The sequence below is a fragment of the Cibotium barometz genome, chromosome 5, assembly GCF_041138505.1.
Source record: "Cibotium barometz isolate CiBa-2024 chromosome 5, ASM4113850v1, whole genome shotgun sequence".
NCBI lineage: Eukaryota > Viridiplantae > Streptophyta > Polypodiopsida > Cyatheales > Cibotiaceae > Cibotium > Cibotium barometz.
The window spans coordinates 44180845-44198781 of record NC_141050.1 but is presented as its reverse complement, the minus strand read 5'-3'; the positions used below and the strand labels follow the sequence as shown (position 1 = coordinate 44198781).

The window sequence follows — 17937 nt, the reverse complement described above, 5'->3', positions numbered from 1 at the left end:
GGCTGATCAGAGGGAGGCACAGTGTGTTGCTTTGAGACACAGATCTGTGTACGTGGATCCTTTGTGCTAAGAGGTATTGTGGGCCGTCAGATTGGACATACAGGTGTAATCTCTTGGCTGATTTTTGTTGTACTCAGCCTTTCATACTTTTGGAATTGAATAAAGAAATACCGCAAGGGGTGCCAAGCTTTGGGGCCAATAGGTGTCGCTTTGTTTTCAGATTTGGGCACTCTAGCCGCAATCTTTTCTGTTTTCATATCTAGACTATAAGTGGACGGGTGACTGCTAGTCTACCGCACTCTGGTTTCTATCAGAGGCCGGTTAAGGTTCCGTTGCCGGGACCAATCATCAACTTTCTGAAGGGGGTGAGCTCGTGGTTGCTTTGAAGAAAGCCATCGCTGAAAATTCAGCAAACATGTCTGATACAGAGGATGAGTATTTCTATCATGAAGAAGAAGAGCAAGAGACTTCTCCTGAGAAAGATGTATTTGAGGATATTTTTGTAGGAGAACAGGCTGTAGATGTTGAACCTTATGAGGATGTAACACAGCCAGAAGATGTACTTGGTAAAGAGGATGATGATGCTCGGTTCAAAGTTTGTTTGGCTAGTGTTATGGATGTATTTATGCAGCTCACTCAGAGTGAGAGATTTGCTGAATTTATGAGATCCCGCACAGAGCCCGAGAAAAAGAAGAAGAAGGTTCGTTCTAAGAATCTTCCACAGGGTCATAGTGGAGCCATCCCACAGGAACCATCTTTTGGCCAGTTTCCGAACATGCAGCATGCTTATGGTGCAAACTCTCAGAGTTCCTTCTATGGACAGCCACCTATTCCTCAGCAGAATATGCATCCAGGTTATTTTGGTGGTGGCTCGGTGTTCCAATCTATGACTGGGGATTATCCTCAGGGAGGCATGGGTATGCACGGGCCTTTTGGAGCTAATTTTCAGCCTGGTATGCAGGGGAATATGTATGGTGGTATGCAGTCCGGTATGCAAGGAAATATGTTTGGGGGCATGCAACCTGGAATGCAAGGCAATATGTTTGGTGGTATGCAGCCAGGTATGCATAATGGAATGTTTGGAAACATGGCTAGAATGTATGGTATGCCTGGTATGGGAATGGGAAATGTTGACCCAATGATGGGTATGAATGTTGGGGGCAGCAATCTTGCGAAACCACTTCCATATGATAATCTAACGCCTATGGGAAAGGCGAAGGATTATAAGGAAGAGGGAGCTGCTGTGAAGTTTGATACATTCAGTGGGGCCAAAGATAAATTGAAAGCACTTACCTTTTGACAACAGTTTGATGCTGCTTTTTCTGGTGGGAATTACACAGAGTCCTCTAAGGTGAGGAAAGCTGCCACTTTTCTCAAGGGCAATGCTTTGCAGTGGTGGTCTACTCTTCTTTTGCAGGGCATAGCACCCACCACATGGGTCCAATTTAAACAGGTTTTCTCTTCCGTATGGCTCACATCTACATTTGAGTTGGATGTTATGACCGCATGGCACAAATTGGATGCTTCAAAGTGTGATAATTTGGAGGATTATAACAAGAAGTTTTGGGAAGCTTTACTCCGAGTGACTTCTTATCGTGCGGTGCCATTGTCTGAGCAGGTAGAGAAGTATTGTTGTGGGCTGCCCAAAGAGGTACGAGATTATTGTATCAAGACAAGAGTAACGAACATGTCACAGATGATTGAAAATGCTATGACAGCTAATGCGTTACTCACTGGTGGATCATTTGGGTTTAAAGGCAGTAAGAAATTGGACAAGAAAGCTGAAAAATTTGGGCATGCTTCTCGTGATGCTAAAGGGTCTTCAGAGACGAAGTATAAGAAGTTGCCAATGCCCAAGAGGACTTCTGAGGAAAGATAGGCTTTGAGAGATGCTCATAAGTGTTTTTACTGTACTGAAGAGGGGCATATGTCATTCAATTGTCCCAAAAGAGAGTCCCAAAAGGACTCTGACAATAAAGGAGAGCCCAAGCCAAAGAAACAAAAGCCTTCTGCAGGCTTAGTTCCTGATCTTGTGGGGGAACAGCCAGGTGGTGAAGCAACAGAGTTGTGCAGGGCATGGAGCAAAGTGAGAGATCAGAATGCCTTGATCTTCTAAGTTCTTTGACACAGGTGCTAGAGCCAACTTCATTTCACCAGATTTGGCTGGCCGATTGGGGATTCGCGCAGAGGAGATGGGGCCGTTACATGAGGCTAATATGGCTTGTCCAGGGTATGCAGAACCCGTTACTCCTATCATTGGGAAGCTTCGGCTTCATTTGCAGGGTTATGTGGACAGCGAAGAGTTCTTTATCATGCCACTTGATGGCTGTGATGTTTTGTTGGGGATGCCATGGTGCCACAAAGTACATGCGGTGGTGGATACTTACAATAGGAAGATCACTGTGACTCACAAAGAACATGTATTGGATGTAAAACTCAAAGGGGAATCTGTTCCTATTGTATCCGCTTTGGCGATTTCATCAGTAATGAAATAGCATCTTTCCGCGTACTTGATTTATGTAAAGGATGCACAGGATGATGAGTCTAAGTCTAATTTGTCTATGTTAGATAAGGACAGGACTGATTTCTTATGTGGGTTTCAAGACTGTTTTTCCGAGTCATTGCCAGGAGAACTTCCTCCTGAGAGGCCAGAAGATCATGCCATTGATCTGATTCCTGGTAGTACTCCACCGAATAGACCGCCGTACCATGTTAGTGCAGCCCAACAGGAAGAGATTATGAGTCAGGTGCAGGAGCTTTTGAATAAAGGGTTGATACAGCCTAGCTCATCACCCTTTGCTCACTTGTGCTCTTAGTGCAGAAGAAGGATGGTTCTTGGCGCATGTGTATTGATTACAGGGCGCTGAACAAGAACCATCAAGAATCGATTCCCCATACCGAGGATCGATGACATTTTGGACCGCTTACAGGGCTCCACAGTTTTTAGTCGTATTGACTTGAAAAGTGGGTATCATCAGATACGCATTAGACCCGAGGATGTGCATAAGACAGCATTCCGAACCACGTTTGGGTTGTATGAGTTCTTGGTTATGCCCTTTGGTTTGACAAATGCGCCTGCCACATTTAACAGAATGATGGACAGGATTTTCAGGCCTCATAGAGAGTTTGTGGGCACATTCTTTGATGATATGATTGTGCATTCACAAACTGAGGAAGAGCATAGAGGGCATTTGGCCATTGTGTTTGAAGAACTCAGAAACCATAGGCTGGTTGTTAATGGCAAGAAGAGTGAGTTCTTTTTGCAAGAGATACATTTCTTGGGGCATATTGTGTCTGCGCATGGAGTCCGTATGGATCCAGCAAAGGTGGAAGCAATACTTAATTGGCCAGCTTTGAGGACCGTGCATGATGTACGCAGTTTTCTAGGATTGTGTTCCTATTACAGGCGTTACATACGGCACTTTGCTGAAATTGCTTTGCCTCTTCATGCTTTGACGAAGAAGGCAACTCCGTTTAGATGGGCTGATCGGGAAATTACAGCATTCAAAAAGCTCAAAGAAAAGCTTACTTCGGACCCAGTATTGGTGTTACCGGACCTCCGAAAGGCTTTTGTTGTCCAGTGTGATGCATGTGGAAGTAGCATTGGTGCAGTTCTCATGCAAGAGGGACATGTGATAGCCTATGAGAGTAGAGTTTTGCAAGATGCTGAGAAGCATTTACAGGTTTATGAGAAAGAGATGTTGGCTGTAATTCACGCTCTTTCTACATGGAAACACTACTTGCTTGGGGCTGATTTCACTGTACAGACAGATCATCAAACCTTGCGTTATTTCCTCACGCAGACTAAGCTTTCAGAGAAGCATATGCGTTGGGCAAACTTTTTGTCAATGTTTCACTTCCAGATTGTGCATGTGGAAGGCAAAAAGAATGTAGTGGCAGATGCTTTGTCACGCAAGCCACAGGTCTCTGCAGTTTCACTTGCTTATCATCATGAGCTTGATGAAATGAAAGAGCAGTATGCCCATGATGAGGACTTTGAAAGGTTGTATGATCAGATGTCTGAGGGTCAGCGGCATGAGCACTATACCCTCAGGGATGGGTTTTTATTGATGCATGGCAGACTGTGTGTTACCAGGCCATTGCGACTCAAGGTTATGATTGAAAGTCATGCTCCACCGTATGTAGGTCATAGAGGTATTGACGCCACGGTCAAAGCAGTGGAGACTTTCTTTTATTGGCCAACTTTGAGAAGAGATGTTGATGCCTTTGTGAGGCAATGCATTGTATGTCAGAAGGTAAAGTTTGACTGTCAGAAGACACCAGGGTTATTACAGCCTTTACCTATTCTAGATAGACCTTGGGAGAGCATTGCCATGGATTTTATATTTGATCTTCCACGGACACAAACGGGAAATGATGGCATCTGGACTATCATATGCAGGTTCAGTAAGCAGGCTCATTTCATTCCCGTGCGTAAGACGATCAAAGTGGATCATATGGTGAAGTTGTTCATGGCGAACATCTTCAAGTATCATGGCTTGCCTATGTCTATCATTAGTGACCGTGATCCACGGATGACGAGTTTGTTCTGGAGAGGGTTGTTTGACAACATGGGTACAACTCTCAAGTTTTCATCGTCATTTCATCCACAGACAGATGGTCAGTCAGAAGAGGCTAACTCTACAGTGTTGGATCTTCTCAAGTGTTATGTGTCAGAGCACAAGCAACAATGGGAAAAGTATCTTCCTTTGGTGGAGTTTGCATATAACAACACTGTACATACCTCGACAGGCAAGGCGCCTTTTGAGATTGTGGAAGGAGGGAAGAAGGTACCACCCATTTTGCATACAAAGGCTAAGATCTTTGAGGCTGATCAGTATGTGGAAAGTTTGGATGAAGCTTATTGGAGGGTTAAGTTGGCACTCTGAAAACTCAGCAGAAGCAAAAGAAAACCGCAGACCGTCACAGACGTGATTTATAGTTTGCATTGGGTGATTGGGTTCTTTTGCGCTTTGAAAAGGCTAGACTCAAGAAGATGAAGGGTAAAGAGCGCTTATTCCCTAAATTGAGCATGCGTTATTATGGGCCTTTTCAGGTTTTGGAAAAGATTGGTGAGGTAACCTATCGTTTGAAGTTACCAGATCACTGGAGGATTCACAATGCTTTTCACGTGAGTCTTCTTAGACCTTTCCGTGGGGATGTGCCTGAGGATGTATCAGATGAGGCTGAGCCGGAAGTTGAGGAACTTGATGAGGTTCTGATTCCAGAGCAGATACTGGCACATAAAGAAAGGAAGGTACGAGGTAAAGTTTCCCGTCGACAAGTGTGGGCATGGTGGTTGCTGAGTCAGAATATTGAATGATTCACATGGGGGTGCCCGGACAGAGTTAAAGATGTGTGGACATCCCTAGGTGTGAAGGGGGGAACTAGAACATTAGTATTTTAATGTTTTATTAAAGTTGCCCCTAGGCCTTAGTGGCCCCTAGGGACTTTAATAACTTTTAAAGTGGGGGGGGCCCTAGGATTATTATGGGGAGGGGGCCACTCCACTTTTGGAGTGTGTGCTTCTCTCTCCTCTCTCTCTCTCTCTCTTATTTTTGGGAAAAAGAGTCGTGGAGCATACTTGCTTGTTCTCATGCGTGGAAAAGCAGGAAGAGGAGTCGTCGACTGCTGATTAGGGCTGCTGCTGCTGATTTCTGTGTGCTGGAGCAGGCTGTACAGTAGCCGTACAGGTCTGTACGACAGCAAGTACTGCTGTGGACAGAGGCGGCGCTGAGCTGTGGAACAGAGACAGGCTGCAACAGGCGGTTGCAGCTGCTGAACTCAGGCAGTACAGGCTGTACGACTGCAAGTACAGTTCTGTACTTCTGCAGGTACACTGTACGGCCAGATCAGGTGCAAGTACAGGTGCTAGGAATCACTGTTGCAGGCGGCGCAGGCGACCAGCATCAAAACAGCAGGCGGCTACTACTAGCTGCGCAGGTACATGTGTGTGCAAGTGCTGGCTGCAGGCAAGGACAGCTTCTGGCACGTATCCCGAGGCGGTACAGACTGGTACAGTGCTGTTTTTCAGATCTGTACAGTCAAGTACAGCATAGAGTTGGATGCAAGGAGGAGGGTACAGACAAGTACATACCCACGTGTGAAGCAGGGTTGTGGAAACAAGTGCCTGCAAGTACAGATTGGTACCGTTGCTTCCTCCAGTGCATATTCACGGGCTGATTTTGGTAAGCTCCGCATCTGTTCATCTGTCTCTCTTTCTACTGCTTGATGTCTGTTGTAGATTTGAGTTATCTGGCCCCTTGTGAGAGGAGGGGTATGGCAGATTGACAAGGGTGGAGACAGAGGCTGAAGAGTACATGTATGTATGAGCTGAGATGTTGAATCATGTGCTTGAGTTATGCCAGATGTATGCTCATGGCTGCCCTGCTTAGTGGTCTTGGCTGATTAGAGGGAGGCATAGTGTGTTGCTTTGAGACACAGATCTGTGCACGTGGATCCTCTGTGCTAAGAGGTATTGTGGGCCGTCAGATTGCACATACAGGTGTAATCTCTTGGTTGATTTTTGTTGTACTCAGCCTTTCATACTTTTGGAATTGAATAAGGAAATATCGCAAGGGGCGCCAAGCTTTGGGGCCAACAGGTGTCGCTTTGTTTTCAGATTTGGGCACTCTAGCCCCAATCTTTTCTGTTTTCATATCTAGACTATAAGTGGACGGGTGACTGCTAGTCTACCGCACTCTGGTTTCTATCAGAGGCCAGTTTCAGTAGCATGCACACCACCCTATGGCACTGAGCAACGTGGGTGGCTGGGCTCCCATCTCCTAGCCATTGCTCCCCCCAAAACTCAGTTGGAGGAGATATCTATGACAAGGTGCCACCACACCCTATATATGGCTCTTCAACTTCCCATGCTCTTGCATATGGGATAATCCACCACAACTTCTAGTCATGCGATAACCCGAGAGTAGCTATGAGAATTGTCACCTCCAACATGGAGGTTGGCCCAGTGTGGTAAGGTGGTGTCTTAGGAAATTGGAGGTGAAAAATTCCTACCTCACATCCGACCAAGACTTGCTGTGAGGAGGCAGATGTTGCTCGTCCCCTTCATTCTTTGCCATTTTGGCCCTCTTGGCAAGGAGAAGTAAGGACGATCTTTTAGAGACCAGGAGTGAGTGGTGTCACGTGCAGGATTATCCTGTACTCCATGATGGACATCGTCATTTAGCTTGTAACAACACTTCCAAGCCAATATATCCAACACTTAATCCTAGCTGGACCCCAGCTATTCTAACAATGTATTTTCAAAAACACATGCCATTTGGATGTAAATCCTTGTATTTGTTCATAACGTTTATGCTCTTCTTTGCTCTATTGCAGTGCTCAAGATCTTTGAAATGTGGTTGGCCATGCGTAATGTAGTGTTCAGTTAAGAATTAGAAGTATTACACTTAAATTGGTAAGCATCTGTTATGCCTTCAGAAGTATGTGGATTTTGACATAGGCGACTACTTGTTTACTGTGTTGTAGCTCATTAAAGTTTCTCCCCCCAAACAAGGAGACGCTATCAAGGCACTCTTTCTTGGGGCCAGATGGCCTGCGGGCCCGCTGGAACCCTCCTGTCACACAAGCCAGGGTATCAAACTTTGTTCCGTTCTATGAACTGTCTTCTCAACTTCATGTTTCTAACAGCTATCCTAACAGACTACTACTTACTGTAGGTTGAGTACCCGAGCTATAGTGATGCAACATCTATGGAGATATCAAGGTACGGTATTTTTTTAGTTTTTGCTGTAAACTAGTTGTGTGGGGAAGGCATCCTATTTGGTGCTTATAAAGTTTTTTCGTCTGTTTTTTTGTTTGTTTGTGGGGGGGGGGTGTGGGAATCTTTGAAGCAAGGATTGCCTTTTGATCACAGTGTTTTACTACTACTTTTGAACACAGTTTGGATCAAAACTGGAACAAGACACTATCAGCCGTAGAAGCTCCAAATTTCGCAGCCACTATGGACTTGGAAGCAGAACCTACTTTCGAGAGACGGGTTGATGCCAAGCCTGTGGACATTACTTCTCAACTAAGCTTGATAAGGCAACCAGCACCTCCACCTGTTGCTGCACCTGTACAAGATTTACCAATTATGGCTGATCTCATGCAACTTTGTAAGCCGGAGGATCCATTGCCGCACTTGAAACTGGATGACCCATTGCCAGGGTCCATGCCAACAATTGCAGATGACTTGAAACAAACTGAAGGCCCAAAACAGTTACATATTGTAAGATTATGGTCTTTGTTCATAAAACTCAAAACTTACAGTTGCAAGTCACTGTAGCTACAAAATTTCGTCTGATATTGATTAGTACTTTGATACTACACTTTCAGTCGGCAAAAATGATGGAGGAGTTTATGAAGCTTGCTTGGCAAAACACCAATAGCAATATTGAGACTTGTGGAGTTCTTGCTGGATCCCTTGTATGTTCTAGGACACAACCTTGAAGCTCAAAGTCTGGGTAATTGTTGCGATGATAGGAAATGGTGGTTTGAAGAGCGGAAAGCACTCTGACTTGTTGGTTATCTTGTGATTTCAGAAGAATGCTACATTTTCTGTGACAGCTCTCATTATTCCAAAACAGCAGGCAACATCAGACTCAGTAAGTTAAATTTGAAAGGGTTGTATTTTCTACTTAAGATTTCTACTTGAGAAAGTGCATAGGAAACCCAGCACTAACAAACCTAGATTCAGAGAGTTTTGAGTAAAAAGTAATGGAATTTTTATCCCATGTATCCATTTGGCTGTTCTTTTGTTTTGTATTTTGCTATGTAAGCTGGAGGTGAGGTAAAAGCTGCTTTGAGTTTCTACTTGTCTAGGATGACAAGGCATACAGAAGCTCTGCTTTGTGTTTTTTAGTGTCAATCTTTTGTTGGTTTGATGACTACATTCATGAGCCATCATTTGTTGGGATCTCACAAGTCGAGCTGTAAAGTTATTCAATGGCATCTCCGGCTAATTTATTTCAGCAGTAGCCAAGTGTTGGCGAGGCTTGGCCTAACAGTTGGCTGCTCTGGTATAGCTGTAACCAATCAGCTCAGTGGACTAAGAACTTTGACAAATTAACCATTTACAAACTATCCACAGGGCTGAAAAATAAATATTTGCACAAGACACAGGGACCGGAACGGCGGGCCCCCCTTGGAATTCTCTATTCCTCAGGAGTAATCTTTCAAACAAAGGATGCGGGTGCCCAGCACCGTAATTTTTGAAGTACATAAGATATCCAATCAAAGAAAGAAGACGAATCTCTGAGAGCGCTGTCCCAGAAACTCATAAAGTTCTGCACTTGTAACCCAAGGCTAGGTCTTCAAGATATCTCGCAAAGCAAGCAGCTTTTCATGATGAAACTTTCCAGAATCCGGCTCATGCATGTGAAAGAGTGAGAGAGCTGTGCTGCTTGTTTGGGGGCTGCCCAGCACAGAAAATAGCCATCGACCAGCCCTACATGTCAATGCAAGAGAGAAGGAGAGGTGAAAAACACACGCTCATGCCAATTATATCCACACATGCAAGTTGGCCAGCTGAAAATAATCCCCTTGCCTTCTCTTGCAAGTTGACCAGCTCAAAATAAGCTTCCCTAGCCCTTTTTAGTTTGTAGCTTCCAGGCGCCCAATCTTGTGTTTTGTTCATAATCCATTAAAATAGTCCACCTTTGGTGTGTATTCACTTATAAAGTATTAGCTATTGGCCGCCCAACTTTAGTGAGTGTATACACATACACTTATAAACCTAATAAACCATATAAATGAATAAAATCACATAAAACTTATGTTTTGTGGCCTTCTTTTAGGCATATCCATGCTAGTTAAACCTTTGTAAAGACTCCACATCAAATCTTGACCTCCACAGGTGTCCTCTTTCATTTAAAATGTCCATGTCTCATCAAATATGAGCTTGTAGTTGTGCACACCATACCATGTGTGTGAAATCACAATTCACACGAGTTCCAAATTGCATGACAACCCGGTTGGAGACATGGTGTGTAGGAGTAGGAGTCTTTGCAGAGTGTGATAGCAACTCAAAATGAGTTGCTATCACACTCAATGTGTGAAATCATAATTCACACGAGTTCCAAATTGCCTGACAACCCGGTTGTAGACATGGTGTGCAAGAGTAGGAGTCTTTGCAGAGTGTGATAGCGACTCAAAGTGAGTGTGTGAAAGTGCGAGAATGATTGGCACAAGTACTTCACTTGATTGATTTGAAATGAAAGTACATGGGCCTTTTTATAGGCTTGGTCTTTGGCTAAATCAAAGAAGTTAATATCTACGTAATAGGTGTTGACGTCGCTGACGTCACTGCTTAGCGAAAAGGCTTAAGAGAGTGTTCCCATTTATACACACACACTTACTCATAAGAGTAGGACTATATGAAGGTTATTTAGGAGGAACACATACACACACATAAAGGGCGGACACAAGGTAGACTACGAAGCTCAACAAACCCCCTTTCGGACTTAGCGAGGTGTTATGTGGGTAGCCTTCATATTCATGATGATTTGTGCCCACGACTATACATGTGATACAAAAGAGCACAGTGCACCAACACTTAAAACTCTCATGTTAGGCCTGATAGGAGCTTGGTCACACATGAAATCCCTCAGCTCCCAGAACTAGCCCTGTCACCCTCCTGTATTTGTGAGAAATCCCCAATCCAAAACCCTAATCAACTTACAGGGAATTTTGTATCAAGAATTTTGAAGTTAATAAAACTTGGACATGTTGTCTGACCTAGCATGGCAGACTTCATGATTGGACATGTGTTTTTTTTCCAAGGAACCATGATTGGACATGCTTCTATTCCGAAATGGGCGAGCATAATATTGCATGCATGAATGGACATGCTTCCATCCCAAAAGTGGGGAAGTATGATTGGACATGCTTCATAAGCATGATGGACTATGCACTCTTACCATTATGGGAGAGCGTATAGATGGATAAAGGTGTATGGAACGGATGGTACTCACCTTAGGCACATGCACAATAAGCTGTTTGAAGAGCTTGCATTGGATGCTAATTTTGAGAATGCTTGAACATTTAGGCATTCATCTTAAAGCATCGAACTTGTGCATAATACTGGTTGCTGATCTAGCGACTTGTATTTTGCAGGAGGTTAAGTATGTTTCTTACTTAAACTACTTTCAATTTTTATAGTTTTACAAGATATGTACCTTTTAAGTTGGAGGTCAATTTTGAGGCCTTTCCTTTCATCGTTTGGGAAAACAGAGGCTGGAATCGGAATCAAAGCGGTCAAAAATTCCCCGGGCATTTTTTTTTAAATTTTAATTTTCTTTTTTGAGGTGAGGTGGTGACTCGCCCGGGCCATCTCAACAACTGTCTCTTCAGTTGCACATGCAAATTCGTTTTAGAACTTGAGTTATAAGCATCTCTTTCTATTTTCCAAAGAGGGAAAGAGAACTAACTCTTTCTATTTGTTGACAAAGGAAAGTTTCCCATGCAACCTAACTTGTGTAATCTTTTTTTATTTTGAACTAAGAAAGCTTTTTAGAAAGGAATTCACCTATAAAAGGAGGTGATTCCCTTCATTTTTGGAAGAGGAGAGTTCATGTAAACTTATGCATTTTTGAGAGCATGAAGGCAAGAAGACTAGCTTCTTCTCTACAAGTGTAGAGAACCATTTTTCAAGAGAGAAGGCTATGATGTGAAGACGGAGGTGCTACTCAAGAAGAGGCTTTGAAGAGTTGAAGAAGAGCTTGTTGTTTTCTTCATCAAAGGGCTCACTTGTAAGCATCCTTGCCACAAGAGAACCGGTTGTGTGACCCATTGGTAGGCCATTGGGGTGGCACACAGACGGGTGAGTTTCTCCAACACTTGTGTGTGTGTGGTAGGCCACCAAATACAAACTAGGAGATTCCAAAGGCTTTGTTTTCTATCTTGTTTGATGGCGGTATCATGCTGATTCAAATCAGCCCATACACTTGTAAAATTCTGGAGGAATAATTCATATTCTTGTGAAGGGGCCCGGCCGTTCCGGGTTTATGCTATGTCGTCTCTCTCTCTCTCACATTTATTCTTCCATCTATTTGGCTTAAGTATTGTTGGCTGAAAATTCACAAGTTTTACTTCAATTTTTAGCCATGGTTAGAAGTCAATTAATGTGATTTAGCAGTGATAAGCTTGTTACGCAACCTCAACGAGTTTCAGTGGTATCAGAGCAGTGTTTTCTTCTCTATCTTGTTGGTGATTGAAGACAATCCTTGAGAACAAGCCTTTTGCTGCTAAAGAAGAAGATGTCAACCCACAGAGAGAGATCAAGATCGCTGGCTCATCCTAGTGAGTCAATGGAAGTCTTCTTCAAAAAGAAGAGGTGGTGGTGCTGACAAGGAAACAAGACAAAGTGGTGATTCTCCACGAACTTCAAGATCCTTTGGCCAAAATGAAGAAATACGGCGTAACTCTCATGCCTATGGTGAGGAGGCGCTCCATCGCCGAATCAAAGAAATGGAGGACCTGCTGACCGATCCAGATGTGCAAGCGGTTGTGTCAAAGAAGACCATCAACCATTCCAAGGTATCTCATTTTGAAGATTATGTGAAGAAATGAGATTTAGGTGATCCTATGCTGTTTGCAAAGGAATACCTCTATGAGAAGGGAATCATTGGTCCCGATCCACCTGGGCAAGCTGTTTTCTTGGAGCCCTATGTCATAGCTTCCTCTAATATATCACCAACAGAGTTACCCATGATGGTGAAAGAGGCAGCTGTTCAAGATACCAAGGAGAAAGAGAAGAAAGAGACCTGCAAGAGCTGGGAGATCGAAGTGTGAAACTGCCATACTTTGATGGGAAGGACCGTGACATCTCAAAGATCTTAGCCTTCATCCGGGAGTTTGATTTGGCTTTCAAGAACCGGAACTTCTCAGAAGAATCTAAACTCCATCAGGTAGCTATACATCTTAAAGAAGTTGTTAGTAATTGGTATCTAGCACTTGTTACCAGGAATCTCAATCCAAAAACTTGGTTCAAGGAGATGTTTAGAACTTAGTTTTTGCCCATTGACTTCAAGAAGAAGGTGTGCATAGAATGGGATAAGTTGGATCAGCAAGGAGATAATGTGCAAACGTACATTAATCGGTTTTGGGAGGTCGACCTCAAAGCTGCTCAATACATTGACATCAGTGATAGTGAAGTGATCCGCAAGTTTGAGGGAGGTTTGAATCCTCTCTTACATCCTCTCATGCATATTTCACGCATAGATACTTTGAAGGATTGGATGGAGTCTGCATTGAATGCAGAATCTCATGACATGAAGTGGATGATAAAGAGGAAGGGGCCTTCTTCGGAGGAGCCACACTTAAAGAAGACAAAGAACCAAGAGAAGCCAGAAAAGAAGCCTTATGTAACCTCCAAATCATCCAATTCCAAAGATCAAACCAAAAAGCCTAAACCAATCTTCAAGAAGCTGTCAAAGGAGGAGCTAGAGCAACACATCAAAGAAGGAAGATGCTTCCAGTGTGGACAGAAAGGGCACATGGCCTGGGAATGCAAAAAGAAGGATGTTGAGAAGAGGACCGAAGAAGAAACATCAAAACCTAAGGTTGGTACCATAGCTGATGTGCAAGTTTCTGAAGCCAGCCATGATGCCAAAGAAAGACAGCCATGGAAGGCATTTGGTAAGTTGAGAAATCAGTCTGTGGTAGTTATGATTGACTTTGGGTCTTCTCATAACTTCATCTCTGAAGAGGTGGCCATATCCATTGGCCTAATGGAGGAAGACAAAGGTATATCCACTATTGCTGACACACTTTTTGGTCAACAAGCACAAGTTGTCACTGTGAAGGATCCTTTGAGGATTCACATAGGAAACTACTTGGATCTGTGGATTTTCTCATAGGCCCTACTCAAGGGTGTGATGTAATGCTATGAATGCCTTGGATGCGCAAGGTCAAAGCTGTACCTGTGTACGGCCCAAATGAAGATAAAATCAAGATTACTCATAAAGGAAAGAATATTGCATTAGAAGTAGGAGTTCGGGGAAACTCCATTCCTCTTGTTGGTCATGTACAGATTAAGAAAGCAATGAAAAGTTTCATTTGCAGTTATTTGGTTTTTACACAAAAGTAAATCTGAAAATGATGTAAATGTTGCGCATATGAAATTTGTGCAACAATTCAATGATTGTTTCAGTGAGTCTCTTCTAGGTGAACTCCCACCTGAAAGACTTGAAGACCACAAGATAGATCTCATTCTAGGAAGCTCGACTCCGAATCAAGCTCCTTATTGGATGAGTGCTTCACAACGGGAGGAGATCATGAGACAAGTAAATGAACTGTTGGAGAAGGGCTTGATCCGACCTAGCCACTCTCCCTACTGCTCGCCAATCTTGCTGGTACAAAGGAAGGATAGCTCTTTCCGCATGTGTGTGGATTACCGAGCCCTAAACAAGGTCACTGTGAAGAATAGATAACCTATTCCAAGAATCAATGATATCTTGGATACACTCAGCGGAGCTTCAATCTTCAGCCGCATTGATCTAAAAAGTGGATATCATCAAGTTCGGATTGCACCGGAGGACATCTCAAAGATTGCATTCCGCACCACCTTTGGTCTCTATGAGTTCTTGGTCATGCTTTTTGGTTTGACTAATGCTCTGGCGACCTTCAACCGAATGATGGGTCGGATTTTTAGTAAACACAGAAAATTTTGTGGAAGTTTCTTTGATGACATTATTGTCTTTTCACAAAATGAAGAGGAACACAAGAAGCATTTAGCTATAATATTTCAAGAACTCAGAACACATAAGTTGTATATAAATCCAAAGAAGAGTGAGTTTTTTTTGCAGGAAATCAAGTTCTTAGGGCACATTCACCGAGCAGGTGTGCGAATGATGGATCCAGCCAAAGTCAAGGCCATTGTGGAGTGGCCAACTCCGAAGGATGTCCATGAAGTGAGAAGCTTTCTTGGACTTTGCTCCTACTACTGGCAGTAAGTGCGCTACTTTACACACATTGCTACACCATTGCATGACTTGTGCAAAAAGAGGGCTATTTTCAAGTGGACTCAAAGAGAGGAGGCTGCCTTCAAAAGATTGAAAGAAGAGGCCAGCAAAAATATTGTTTTTTTTTTCCGAGAAAAGATCCTTTCATTAGTTATATAAAAACGCCCGTAGGGCTACAAAAGATCCTCTCCTGCTCATAAGAAAACAGAGCAGAGAACAAAACAAGGCAGCCAGGGAGACTCTCCCTAGGTGCTGAAAAGTACAAGTACCTGTACAAAGAATTGAGGGGCTATATCATACAATAGGAGGGGGGAAAAGCCAAACAGGTGGCCTGTAGTGCCAACGGGGGGATCCCGCGTGTAGGGTATAGAAGGGGCCGCTGCGCCAAGTGGTGTGAAAAGCCTGGCGCCGCAAGATCGCCTCATCCGAGTCGCCCCGGATGCGGTCATACTGTCCTCGCAGGGTGTGGATCAACTCCTGCCAAATCCCCCGAACAGTCTCTGCTGGTGGCTCCAGTCTCCCCTCAAAGGCCCTGAAACACCGGGCCCTCCAGGTGAACCAAATGGTGAGGCTAATGAGGAGCTCCCATCGTAGATTCCTCTCCAGTGTCCAGCTAGCGGACGAGAAATCCGATGAAGGAACAAGGCGAGGCTGGCCCCTAATGAATCTGATGGCCTGGCTGTCCTGCTCCGTCTCATAGCCCATAGCAGGCCCTGACGAAGTTGACCAAGCAGCGGCTCCCCACGTATACATACCCTCTGGAGAGAGGGGGGCCAGAATGCGCAGCATCCACAGCCAAATCTGCTGCGCCTGAGGGCAGTCCCATAGGCAGTGTCTCTGTGTCTCCAGAGGGTGGCCGCATCAGACGCAGGCCGCCGGAAGACCGTTGTAGACAAGCCAGGTGCCAACTACTGAGCCCCTGTGGGCGACCAGCCACTGGAAAGTCGAGATCCTGCGTGCCTGTCGACTAGCCTAGAGCCGGGTCCAAAAATCCTCCAGGAACTCCAGTGAGAGTCCCTGTAGCCGCCAGTGCCCCGATGCAGCTGGAGAGACCATCCTCCGCGCCGTCAAAATATGTCGCCCCAACCAAACAGTATACTGGAAAAAGGTGATCTCTGTGGCCTCAGGGGATGCATAAGGATCATGCCACTCGTACTCACCAGGGTCCCATTGGAGCCGGGCCAAGGGGCGCGCTGCATATGCCCATATGCGCCAATCAGGGAGCACATCTGCAGGGTCTGGGTCAATATGCCACTTCCGAGAAGTGGCGGCCACTACCCGTATCCTCTCAAAGATGCACTCTGCAACCAAAGGCGACTCCACCTCCACTCTCTGAAGTCTGCCCTCATCCTGGATCTCATAGTAGAGGCATCTGCCATCCTCAGTGCAAGCTCGGACAGCAATCAGGATCTCCAACTGTGTAAAGGCTCCCATCCACCATGGGGCTACTAGCTCGAGAGGCGTGAACCACTCCTCTGTGAGTGCCTCCTGAATGTCATCCCTCATAATCAACCCCCCTCTGAAGTGATAGCCTCTCCACCTGGATCTCCTCTGGGAGGCTGCAGAAGGCTTGCCAATCTCCAAAACTACGTGCTGGGCCTGCCGCCAATGGTCCCCAGGCTAGACGAGGCCGAGAACCCAGCATATGACCTTGCTCTGTGCGAACCGCTGGGCTCCAGATGAGCGGCTGTCTGGCCCGCTCCTCAACACAAGAAGGAGGTCTCTGAGAGAGCCCGGTCTCAGCAACTCCCAAGCTCTCAGGATGCTCAAGGCAAATCTGTCCTCCCATCCTCTACTGAGGCCTGTCCTCCTCATCTCTATGAAGATCCATCGTATCTCTGGTGCCCAAGTGCCCCCTGTTGGGGGAGCCCGAGCCTGCAGCCGCTGCAAAAGCAGCTCTTTCCAAGGCTCAGCGCCTGCAAGCAGCCCCCGAACAATAAGCTTCCCCAATAAGGCTCTCCTCTGATCAAGTGGATCTATAATGCCCAAGCCTCCCTGGGCCAGCGGAAGTGTAATAACTGCCCAAGCAACCTTTGCTCGGGCTGGCTGACCATCCCGCCCAGACCAAAGAAAGTTCCTGATCAGCCTCTGTACCTGGTTGATGCAAGAGCTCGAGAAGATCCAGCAAGACGTAATGTACCACATGGTTGCTAAAAGCACCTGATTTGCCACCACCACCCTCCCAGCCAAGGATAGCCGAGCTGTACTCCAATACAAAAGCTTCTTTCGAATGCTCAGAAGAAGCGGGGCAATCTGCTGCTCAGGTGACAAATCTAGTCCAATCTGGCATCCCAAATATTGCACTGTTGTGCCAGGAGGAATCCATCTAAAACCCGGGTCTGGGCTCCATGCCGGAGTGGGAGCGCTACTGATCCAAAAGGCCACTGTCTTGCGCCAATTGATCAATGCTCCCGAAGCTGCACTAAAAAACTGGAGCGACTGCTCTGCCCGATGAAGATTGGCCTCCTGGCCATGCAAAAATAAGCCCGTGTCATCAGCAAACTCAGCATCGAGCAGGTCCTCCCCCCGGACTGGGAGCTGGAGTCCTCTCAAACCAACCTCCTCTGCCGTCAGATACATGCTCATAGCCTCAGCAAAGAAGAGTAAAAGAAACGGGGCGAGAGGACACCCCTGATGGACTGATCTGGTCAGCTCAAAACTCGGCCCCCGTCCTCCTGCAATCAGCACCTGGCTACGAGCTCTGGAATACAGAGCCGCCACCCCTCGAATCCAACCTGGCTCAAAGCCCAGGCGAAGCATAGTGCCCTCTAAGAAACCCCAATCGACTCTATTGTATGCCTTCTCAAAATCGAGAAGCATCACGACCAAGTCCTCACCAAGAAATCGAGCTCGGGCCGTCGCCTCCCAGAAGGTGAAAATGTTGTCAAGGATACTACGCTCCTTGACGAATCCTGTCTGGGTAGCATGAATCAACTCCCCAGGAAGGGCTGGATCCTCAAACTCAAGGCCT

At 45.4% G+C, this 17937-nt stretch overlaps 1 protein-coding gene across 1 annotated transcript in view; it reads left to right on the top strand.

Annotated features, from left to right (window-relative positions):
* LOC147638535 (AMSH-like ubiquitin thioesterase 3) overlaps positions 1-17937 on the top strand; it is a 75682-nt gene that overhangs the window by 32037 nt on the left and 25708 nt on the right. The window contains exons 6-10 of the mRNA XM_086798446.1: positions 7492-7597; positions 7683-7729; positions 7906-8233; positions 8341-8430; positions 8547-8609. Of these exons, the coding sequence (XP_086654572.1) occupies positions 7492-7597; positions 7683-7729; positions 7906-8233; positions 8341-8430; positions 8547-8609 (634 nt within the window). The remainder of the gene's footprint in view (positions 1-7491; positions 7598-7682; positions 7730-7905; positions 8234-8340; positions 8431-8546; positions 8610-17937) is intronic.